The sequence below is a fragment of the Antrostomus carolinensis genome, unplaced genomic scaffold, assembly GCF_000700745.2.
Source record: "Antrostomus carolinensis isolate BGI_N321 unplaced genomic scaffold, ASM70074v2 scaffold14613, whole genome shotgun sequence".
In the NCBI taxonomy this organism is placed as follows: Eukaryota; Metazoa; Chordata; class Aves; order Caprimulgiformes; family Caprimulgidae; genus Antrostomus; species Antrostomus carolinensis.
The window spans coordinates 11670-23518 of NW_010303245.1; the positions used below are offsets into that span (position 1 = coordinate 11670).

At 38.8% G+C, this 11849-nt stretch overlaps 1 protein-coding gene across 1 annotated transcript in view; it reads left to right on the plus strand.

The window, feature by feature from the left end:
• The window catches only part of ATRN (attractin), a gene marked incomplete at both ends in the record, with an annotated part of 21872 nt that extends 11653 nt beyond the window's left edge, over window positions 1-10219 (plus strand). Inside the window, 5 exons of the mRNA XM_010164040.1 lie at window positions 367-521; window positions 5713-5797; window positions 7621-7841; window positions 9420-9541; window positions 10081-10219. Of these exons, the coding sequence (XP_010162342.1) occupies window positions 367-521; window positions 5713-5797; window positions 7621-7841; window positions 9420-9541; window positions 10081-10219 (722 nt within the window). The remainder of the gene's footprint in view (window positions 1-366; window positions 522-5712; window positions 5798-7620; window positions 7842-9419; window positions 9542-10080) is intronic.
• Window positions 10220-11849: the final 1630 nt, after the last annotated feature.

The window sequence follows — 11849 nt, forward strand, 5'->3', positions numbered from 1 at the left end:
TTTTCCAATCTCAGCAATTCTGGGATCTAGCTGACCATGCTCAAAAGTGCAGTTAATGTGAAAACTTAATAATCCCTAAGGAAGAACTGATGATTTTAAGATCCATAGCTTTGGAAAGAGACTTTGGTAGATATATTTCTCCTATAAATTGGAAAGTACATGGGAAGATGAGACAATGAAATTACAGGAGGAATTGAACAGTGTGGAAAGGAAGTTGTTAAATACCTCATTAGGAAAAGTAGTTAAATACTATCCCCTCACTCCTTCCCGTACCCCAAAACCTCCTTGAACTTGGATTTATGGATTGTTTTGTCTTTCCCAGGTATTAACCAGTTTCATTAATAACATATATTTTTCTTTCTGAAGGACTATTCTTAAAGACAGTAGATTTTTTCGCTATTTGCACACGGCTGTGATCGTGAGTGGAACCATGCTGGTGTTTGGAGGAAACACGCACAACGACACCTCCATGAGCCACGGTGCAAAGTGCTTTTCTTCTGATTTTATGGCATATGATATTGGTAAGTTCTTGAAGAAGTTAAAAAAAAAATAATAATTCTGGGATATTCAAAAAGAGCTGTCTTCAGAATGACTAATTTACATGCTGGGTATATTACACCAAATGCTCCTAAACATACTGCAGAAGAATGTGTAATCAGGAGAAGCTCATTTAGTTTGCTACACATTACCAAGCAAATGAGCTGGTGCAGTGATTTCTAGGCAAATACAGCAGCAGTTACTCGGTCAACAGTTTATACACATCCTTTGATGTTAAAAATGATTTCTTAAACAGAAAGCACATTGTTCTTCCATCTCAGCCATAAATATCCTGCTATTTTGTGTGTGTTTTAATCTGATTTATTAAAAATACAACTGGTTAGGATAGTTACAAGCACTGTCTGTGGCTGAAGCTCAATTTGGACGTTGGGCACTCTTGTTTTAACTGCAGGCTGGTTGACTTGTTTGGCTGTGCTCTTTGTAATGTCACTTTGTTTATATGTACGCTTTATAAGCATAAATATCCCCCTAAGCACTATTTAACAATCAAGCTAAATGATCAGATTTTAGCTGGAAGGATTGAGGTTTGAGTAGCCAGAAGAGGGCAGCATTTATTTGTGAATTTAGAATCCAGAGACGATGGATTTAAGAAGAAGAAAAGAAAAAGAGATGAAATTATATAAAAGAAGGTGCGTGCACATCCAGATAATTCACACTGAAGAAAAACACCATTCTGTACTCGTATCACATTCTACCTTCTGCTCTCAGAATTCCTTAAACGTGGCCTCTCGTGATTGATTCCCTGAAATAATCACGTCAACCTGAATTCTCGGAGTGACTGTCCACTGAGATGTCACTCCTGGTTTGTGAAAGGAATATGCAAGCGAATGGATTGCTTTTGGCAGCAGGGTTTGGCATCCTTGTGCCATTTTGCTGTCTGTTACAAGGATCATTCTCTTTTCCTTCCTTACGATTTCAGGTCATATCCCTGTGGAATTTATTGTGTTCTTCTGACTAGCTTCATTTTGAGATTTTTCTTGAAGAATTAAAACAGTATTTTTTTTTTTAAACTTTGATAGCAACAGTGATAATATTTTCTTGCTACATTTTACTGCCTTCCCTGACCCATTGAACTGTCTATTAGGTATAAAACACAAATTGCATTAATCTGACAAAATACACCAATAATGATGTTCATTTTGATTCAGTTTAGTTAACAGACAAGTTCCTGTTACATGGAATGTTCCTGATCTAGTGGAAGGTGTCTCTGCTGGTGGCAGGGGGGTTGGAACTGGATGATCTTTAGGGTCCCTTCCAACCCAAACCATGCTGTGATTCTGTGAAACAAGTGTTGTGGTCAACTTGCCCAGTCCTTACCAGGTTTACGCTGAGAATTAGAACTTGCATTGATTGCATTTCACATGACTGGGGAGGGACTTTTTATAAGGGCAGTTATTGACAGAACAAGGGGAAATGGCTCTAAAAGAGGGTAAGTTTAGATGAGATATTAGGAAGAAATTCTTTGGTGTGAGGGTGGTGAGACAGTGTCCCAGGTTGTCCAGAGAAGCTGTGGCTGCTCCTCCCTGGAATTGTTCAAGGCCAGACTGGATGAGGCTTTGAGCAACCTGGTCTAGTGGAAGGTGTCCCTGCTGATGGCAGGGGGGTTGGAATCCATTAGGGTGCTGGCTGATCATTAGTGTCACAGCAGAAACACCTACTTGGTGGTTCTTCATCCACGATCTCTGCAGTTATTATATTGATCATGTTGATGTTGGTCTCCATGGGATTAAGCCTGTATACTGTGGGAGAGCATTGTAAATATCAAAGACTGCTGTGGCCATACCACCACAGGTGGATGTACCTATCACATCTTTAATATTAACATGCCTATGTGTTATCTATCCCTTCATGCTCCCAAGGTTCAAGCTACCCAGGAGAAGACCAAGCAGGAAGGTCAATTGATACTGAGTGCCTTTGGAGGAGAGGCTTAGTAATTGGCTGTCTTAGCATACTATAAAAGTATTTAATCCAAATTGTCCAGGAAATACCCAGTTTTGGCATTTTGGAGTATCTGACTAGTTTGCTCATTGTAAACATCTTGTTGATGAAGGTAACATCTCAGTGATCATAGTGATGGTTGGAAGACTGGAGAAAACTGAAATGAAAATGCAGTCTTCAAATGCAGGCTTCAAAAACTGATCTTCTCTTTAACCTTTGCAATTAAAACTTATTTCTGCAGTAACTTGTTTTATTTACCTCGTAATTTTTTTCTGTTTTTCTCTTCTCAAATTGCTAAATGATCAGACCACACGCACTGAGTGTTGTGAGGACTTATTATCTTCTTTTTTTGTGTGTGTGTGTCAGATGCAAACAGATGTCACCGAGATGTATGCTGAGCTCTGGAGGTTTAGCGGATTAGGTAGATCTGAGAATGCATTAATGCTTCTCATCCTTTTATCCTTCAGTTGACCAGGTTGGGGCTTATACAATCCAAATTGTCCAGGAAATGCCCAGTTTTGGAAGGTTTCAGGATAGCAATCCATCTGTCTGTGTGCATGTGCATTTCTTATTGCTTCTCAGGACTAAGCTTTTGGATTGCGTTGGCGTTCGGGTTGGGTAGAGCAACCTCACAGTATTTTTTCTGTGTTATGATCACATTCTGTGAAGAACAAGTCTTAAGAGGAGCAGCTGAGGGAACTGGGGTTGTTGAGCCTGGAAAAAAGGAGGCTGAGGGGAGACCTTCTGGCTCTCTCCAACTTCCTGAAAGGAGGGTGGAGAGACGTGGGTCTCGGTCTCTTCTCTTAAGTAACAAGTGACAGGACAAGAGGAAATGGCTTCAAGTTGTTCCAGGGAATGTTCAGATTGGATGTCAGGAAAAATTTCTTCACTGAAAGGTTTATCAGGCACTGGAATGGGCTACCTAGGGAAGTTGTTGAGTCACCATCCCTGGAGATATTTAAAAGATGGGTAGATGAGGTGCTCAGAGATCTGGTTTAATAGTTGGACTGGATGATCTCAAAGGTCTTTTCCAATCTAATGATTCTATGATACTGCAATGACTAGTTAGCACTTCCTAGCCCCAAAATTGATCTCTGACCTCTGTAGAAGAGTTTCCTGCCCTGCAAGCAGTTTTGTCTCTGGGTGGACAAATTCCTTACTTGGATCCTCTAGCTCCTTCTCTCAACAATTCATAGCAGCAAAGGAGCCATGTGTGAGTTGCTGCCCTTCCATCACTAGATGTTCATCTCCAGGAGTGAAAAGGCAACAGCTGTGCTTTCCAAAGGGTCATGTCTCTTGCCTATGGCATGTGTCTAAAACAAGAATAGAAACTTCACAGGCAAACTGTCTCAAAATGCAGTTACCGTGGTTTAAGTAACCATTCTTTTTAATTTCTAAATAAGTTTTAACTTTAACTTAACTTAAATAAACTTTAACTAGAGTTATTTTTAACTCTAAATAACTTTAACTTTATGATTTTTTTTTTTTTAAATCAGCATGAAATGTTTGTATAAAGGCTGTACTCATTTAATGATCTTCACAGGAGAGAAATTAAAACTCTTCTCTTTGCCCCATCAAATGTTCAGTTGTGATGACAAACATAGAAAGAAGCTGGATGTATTCATAGCATATGAGTTCTATTTGAATGGTATATTTACCTGTGCATTGTAAGTTTTAGGCTTGGCTTAAATCAGAAGTCAGGAAGGAGAGGATTCTTTGTATTTTCAGAATCATTCATTTTTTCCAATACTCGATATTCAGTTAAAGATGAGAAAGAAGCTTAGAAAGCAAAACATTCCAGGACTTCTGTTAATCTTGAAAAATATGTTTCTTGGCCTCACATAACTCACAGCTTGCTGGATAAAAAAAAAATTGCAAATTGCTGTCCAATTTTGCTGAAGTCTCCTGTTAAAAACTGGAACCTTGCGTGTTTGTCTCGGGACTGGTGCTGGTTTAGGTTAAATTCTTTGAGAATCAAGCAAATGACATTTAAAAATAAACGTCTGAATTACAATTTATCAAAGTATTAAATCTAACCAATTAGGTCCTATACCTTTTATTTATCAGAATGATACTTATTTATCAAGTATCACTCTTGAACAAAAGTTTCTGCTAGACCAGAGGTTGGGATCAGTTGTCTTACCCAATAATTCTCCAATTAAATTTGGTAAAGAATTAAGAATTAATAAGACTATTTTTCTTTTCCCTCTCAGTTTATTTACATACAAGTTTGGGTTTATGGACTTTTTTTTTTTCCAGTCCATGGCACAACAGTTTTACCTTGTATAAAAGATTCTTCACGTGTTTGAGGGCTCTGTAGATCTTTACAGCAGATTGACTTTTCATTCTTAATTGCATAAATTGCATACAACTGCTTCAGGGACATTAACCCCCAAGATGATCCCATTCACTTTGCAGAGTTTAAATGATATGAACTGGACTGACTTGTCCTGCTTTTGTTCCTTTGATTGCTCAGTGGGTTATATGTTTCTTAGGTTGGTTTGGTTTTTTTTTTCCTGCTGCCTAAAGGAAGAAATTACCTGAGAAACTGAGTAAAAAATGAAGCAGAACTTATAAATGTTATGCTAATAGAAAAAGATGGAATAATCTCACATTATATTAAAAGAGCAAAACAACCACAAATCCTTAAGCTATGATGAGTGAAAAATATTTTTAAAAAACATGGATATCTACCCTCTAGGAACATAATTGCAATGGAAGAAAGAAAAAAGAAAGGATAAGTCTGTTCTTGTGATACTGGTTTGGGGCAAAACTGCAAATAATTCACATATAAACAGATAAAAACTGAACTTGTTATGCAGTGAAAAATGCCACTAGTAAAGGAGGAAAAGCGACTCAAGCCACTGCCATTTAATTACATGTGGTTGCCAAAAAGGCTAATAACCGCTTCAACACAGTGCCCTGATACTTTGTTTTTCATCAGCTGTTTAGATGATGAAGCAGAGCTGTGAGGTCCTTCCTTTCCTTTTTTGTCATACCAAGGCAGCTGGGCTAAAGACTCAAATCTTAAGTCTTGGAAAAGAAAATAACACAAAGCTTTTGTAAACTGTCCCGTTTCACTCAAGATTTGTGTTTTGGTGGTGGGCAGAACGGTCTCTCTAGAGTTATTAAAGTCCTTTGAGATCTTTCAAGAAGAAAAGTGCTGTTTAAGTTGAGTCATGAAACTTTTCTGAAATGAGCTTTCCTTAATTCTAGCTTGCGATCGGTGGTCTGTCCTTCCTCGCCCTGGTCTCCATCATGATGTGAACAGGTTTGGACATTCTGCTGTCCTCTACAACAGGTAAGGCTAGAAACAACCTGGGGAGGTGTTGCCATTTTTCATACCTCAGTGAACTTCTACACCTGTGTGTATCAGTGCACGTGTGTGTTGATACATGTAGATTGGATGTGAGGAAGAATTTCTTTGCTGCAAGGGTTGTGAGGCATTGGAAGGGGTTGTCCAGGGCAGTGGTGGAGTCCCCATCCCTGGAGGGATTGAAGAGTCGTGTAGACATAGTGCTGAGGGACATGGATTAGTTGGGGACCTGTCAGTGTTGGGTTCATGGTTGGATTCAATGAGCTTAAAGGGCTTTTCAAATCGAGGGACTTCTGGGATTCTGTGATTCTATGTAGATCAGTAAGACTGAGATCAGAGGGTTGAGGATCTGTTGCAAACCTCTCTTAAGTTCTCAGATCTTTACTCTTCTCCTATATCCACCTGTGCCTCTCAGCCCTTCTTCACTGGACTAAACTGTCTCAGCTCACTTAATTTTTTTTTTTTTTTTAATATTTCTATTAATTTTTCTTCTTTTTCTATATATTGAAATTTCTTATTTATTTCATAATTTTGTCATTTCATTTATCTTTTATTTGTATTTATTTAGCTGCACTGACAACTTTTCTCTCCAAATCATACTTTCCCTGATGGTTTCTAAATTTGTCCATGTTTCAGTTTACATAGCTTATCCTGTGTGGCTCTTCTTTACTATTAATGTGATGTACATTATTTAGGTGAAATCAGAGGTTACTTTTCTGCTATTAAGCATTATATCACTGTAATAATATCCGTGCTTTCAGGTGAACACCTATTGTTGCATTTGGGTCTGCAGAACTGACTTTGAGAAGTGGTATTTCTTAGAGGAGTCTTTCGTTCTGGTTCCTTTATCCTTTGAGGATTCTTTCTATAAGTCAGTAACATTATTTAAAGCTCAGTTTAAGCCAGGCAGATAACTGTTGCTGCCTGAAAAAGGAAGGTGTGCTTCTACATACTCCTTTTATCTCTAAAATCTCATTCACTATCTATTTGTTTCCTTGTATACTGAATACCAGTTACATGTTTGCTCCAATGAAGGACAATTAAGTGCTTTAGATCTGTCCTAAACTAGGATGCAAATCATATTAAAAACACTTATTCAACCAAAGATTTTATTCACTTGCATTGACTCTTCTTCACTGTCTCATTAAATGTACATTTCCAAACATGGATGCACAGGTTTTTTTGGATAACTAATGGCATTTGATGTTTTGCCTTGAAGCAGTTGTGATATTAAAGAAGGTTGGAAAAAAAAAAAAATATATGGGATTTTTTTCCCCTCAGAATATTATTTTGTTTTGATTTTTTTTTTCAGTTGACACAATGAGTCTTTGCTCAGTTGCCAGCAGCCATAAAAATAACTGTGGTTTTGTCACAACCATGTAGCGAGATGTGACAACACTAAATTGTTTTGTCACAGTTTCAGAATGCTGGTTTAATGGTGTGATACCATGTCCCCAATTTTTAGCCTTCCTCCCTCACTTGCCACTATTCTTTACAGGAGGATCTGACATTTCTGCAGCATTTCATGTGTAGTCGTGTTGATCAGGTGTCACCTTGAGTTTTGGCTGAAGGGGAAGGTTGGTTCATGACCTGAGAATGGTTTGACTGGGTGTTGAGACTCTCTGGCTTCTCTGAAACAGTGGAACTTGACTAAACTTTTCTTTAATGCCTTAACCAAGAGCTATTTATTTGGATTTATCCATGCTGGAACACCTTGTTCACACCTTGAATCACATTGATTTGCAGCAGCACATGGTCTATAAACACAGGCACAAATATTTCTCTCTTTACTTTCTGTTTTTGTCTAGCACCATGTATATATTTGGAGGCTTCAACAGCCTCCTCCTGAGTGACATACTAAAGTACACACCTGAGAGATGTGAAGCTTTTGACAATGAAACAGAGTGCTTGCAAGCAGGTCCTGGCATCCGATGCGTGTGGGCTACCATCCCTCCTCACTGCATCCCCTGGGAAATGGCAACGGTAAAGCAGCAGCAAAAGGTCTTTGAAGACTGTCCTCCCAAGCCAGGTATGTGTCACGTTCTTTCCATTTCCCTTCCTAAAAGGTGTGTAGGGTCTTTTTCTTTTCCAAATTCTGTCCTGTATTAGTTGTATGTCATTATCAGGTAATGCCCCCTCCCTGGAAGTTTTTGCTCCTCCCTGGAAGTTTTCAAAGCCAAGTTGGATGAGGCTTTGAGGAACCTGGTCTAGTGGAAGGTGTCCCTGCTGCTGGCAGGGGGGTTGGAACTGGATGAGCTTTAAGGTCCCTTCCAACCCAAACCATTCTATGATTCTATGATCAGATGAAGGTTAAGATGGGGAGGCTGTAGTTCTGCTTCCATGTGTACCCTGAGAGACCTTCCTCTGACCAAGTGGCTGCACTGGCTTGGAGATGTTTCCACCTCTCTTTCCCCCTGAAGCTGCTTGCTCATTAGATTTTTTTCCTATGTACTGCTTGTACTTACTTTTTTATTCCGAACAGACACCATCAGTCAGGAATCAGGCCTGGACCATTGCTCTGTAGGTGTTTGCTCCAAGAACTAACCTTGTGACAGCCAGAAATTCGCTGATGAGCACCGTGGGGCAAGGGAGGGGGATCAAGTTATGCAAAAAGAGATTTTGATTGGATATTAGGAAACATTTATTTACTAAAAGGTTTATCAAGCATTGAAACAGGCTGCCCAGGGAAGTGGTTGAGTCACCATCCCTGGAGGTATTTAAAAGACATGTAAATATGTAGCTTAGGGACATGGTTTAGTGGGCATGGTGGTGTTGGGTTGATGGTTGGACTTGATGATCTTAGAGGTCTTTTCCAACCTTAATGATTCTATGATCTGGGTCCTACAGTGTTATCCTATGCTCTTCAAGAGAGACAGCGGGAAGAGTGTTGTCTTAAAACACATTATTTCCCCTTCTACAGCCTTACATGGATAGGGACATACCAAAAGAATGTTTGTTTTAAGGTCTGATTCCTGTGTTCTCCCTTGCAATGATTTTAAAACAACTTTTCAATGCTTTATCCCGATGCATTTCCTTGTTCTGAATTGAATTATATGAACCTTGATTCTGTAATAGATGGCAGCCTTTAATTATTGAAAAGAAATTGATGTAAAGGGACATTGCTTTGATGGGCTCTCGATGTACAATAAATTTTTGCAAAACACAGGCAATAAGCAATTGGAAAGATGAAGTGGAAAGTTCAAGCTTTGCATGAAAATGCTTCGTGTAATTGAAGGCCAAGCTTGGAGCAAAAGGAGCCTGCGGTGGGAGATGTTCACTGTCCTTGTGCAATGTCCTCTGGCAACATTTACAGGGGCGTTGACTAAACATGCATGCCCAATCTTAGTTCATGCGCTTCCACCTCTTGGTGCATTTTCTGGTGGTGTTTTTTTACAGCTCCTTGGGCAATAAAAATGATTGATGCTGCAAATGAATGCAATTTTCTATTGGTTCCATCACATGAAAGTATCTGATTTACTAAGTAGTCGATAACAGAAAATCTACAGGCACTGCTGTTTGGTTATATCTTTTGCTGTATATAATCAAGTTCTTAGAGCTCTGTCAGGAAATGCCTGTTTTTGGTCATGCAGGTTTTTTTCTTTAATAGTTGTAGACAATGAAAAATGTGATCAGATTACAGACTGCTATAGCTGTACAGCAAATACAAACAACTGTCAATGGTGCACTGACCAGTGTATCTCAATGCATAACAACTGCACAGAGGAACAGGTAAAGTCTCTCTAATACTTCTGTAGTTTAAAATTAACCTTTTGAACTATCAAATGTCCACATGCTTTTATCTGTCAATATTATGTCCCCTCTTGTTTTGTTATTTCCAGTGCTTGGGTAGCTCTGAGCTACTAATATACTTGAATATTTTTATTTTTTCCGAGTTGATCCAAGGGCTTTTCATGGGATTCTCCACTTAAATGAGGAGGATGACTATGGGCAGGGGATGAGGTGAAGGTTTCACCATGATGTGATGATTCAGTAAGGCACAGAGCCATTTGGGTTGCTATCAGTAGAGCCTTCCCTAGAAAAAAAACCAACCAACTAACTCTTTGTAAAAGCTCTAGTAAGGAAAATGTGTCAGGTGGTGGCCTGGGGGAATATCTTGAATATTGAACAGACTATGTCCAGTGTCACAGCTTTTAAATATCTAGATAGCTTTGTAGGTCTGGACTGTGAACTTTAGTGTGGTAGTCATGGCTGTTATAAACCAACATTGGCTGGATGGGAAAAAACCTCATCTCTGCTATTTATTTTAGGTTCCTATTACTCTATATGACAATTGTCCTAAGGATAACCCTGCCTATTATTGTAACAAAAAGACAAGTTGTAAAAGCTGTGCCATGGATCAAAACTGTCAGTGGGAACCTAGGAATCAGGAGTGCATCACTTTGCCAGGTAGGTATTTGTTATATTTTTTTAAGAAAAAGAACCTAAATTCACCTAGTCCAAAAGTTATGGGGGTTTTTTTATTTGGTTTGGGGTTTTTTTAGCCCCAAATCTGTAATCTTTTAATACTAAACTGAAGTAAATAATATTGTTTAATCATACGAACTTTAGTATAAAACTTTCTTTCTGGTAAATTCAGAAAGTCTGATGGAATATTTTTCAGTCCCGCTTGTCTGAAGAGAAGTATGATCATTTGTATAATTATTAGGCTGTATTTCATCTCTCTCTTTTCATTTGATAAAAGCAGTACTGTTGATATAATAGGCTTCTGCCATATATTAGATTTAATCACGCATGCTATTTAATTTCAGAAACTAGAATTGTGCAAAAGCGTTAATGGCACATACTGGACGAATTAGGCAAATAACACCTAAAGTGTATAAGGAAAATTCTCTTATTAGAGTGTTTCCAGTGGGAACTCATAGGAGTTGATTATTAGTCCCCCTCTAGTAACTTTCTTTTTCCCCCACAGTGAGTAGGAGATAAATATAGCATCTTCAGTGATTAACAGTTGCAGTTAATAAAATATATTGAAAAGGGAAAAAAAAACCCAATACAGACAGGACCACTTTAATGGGTGTGGAAAGCTTTCCCCTGGTAACTCTGATAGGTCTGGACGTGTCCAGGTCTGGTGTTTGCTAGTCTGGAAGAGTTGCAAAAATGAAGAGACTTCGTAGCAGAGCTATTAAAGCAAGCAAAACATCTTTTAATGAGATAGATAAAGAGCTCGGTCTGTTTAATTTGCTGTAGGAAAGTTGATGACTTGATCATATGTGTAAAAAGCCCATCTGAAAAAATGACACTTGAGAGCTTTTCAATCTGTTAGATAAATCTAAAGCAAGATGTCGGAGCTAGACATCAACATTCACACTCAAAATGTCCATCAGGTTTTGTTGTAAGGGTGGTTATGAGTGAGAGAAACAATTAACCACAAAGTCCAAGGAGTTCTTCAGTAGTGGGCATGGCTGTGCTCAAGATGAACGGGGATTAATCCTGGAAATTTGGTGCTGTGGCTGGGATTGGCACAGTAACCCTCTTCTGTTAAAAGATATTTTAACAACTGTGGATGAGTAAGTGGCTTTAAACCGTCAGCAAAATACTCATTTGCTTTCCTTTGCTCCTTCTTCTACAATGATTTTGCTATTTGATGTTGTAATGAGTGCTTTGACTACCTACTGCAGATAACTAAATGCTGATGTCACGCTTCAGCTCCCCTAAACAGCTTTCCTTTCCCTCTGATATTATTATCCATAAATACTTCGGAGCATGAGCCAGCAGAGTGCCCAGGTGGCCAGGAAGGCCAATAGCATCCTGGCCTGTATTAAGAATGGTGTGGTGTGATAGATTCACTGGGCTAGCCCTTGGCTAGCAACCAACCCAGCCATTCACCCACTTCCCCCCAACCCCCAGGGAACAGGGGAGAGGATTGGGGGACAAAGGGTCAGGGACTCGTAGGGTGAGATAAGAACAATTTAATAATAGAAATAAAAGAAAACTTAAAATAATACTAATATTAAAATAGTAGTAATAATAATAAGAGTTACAAAGTATGCAAATGAGTGCTACCCAGTGCCATTGC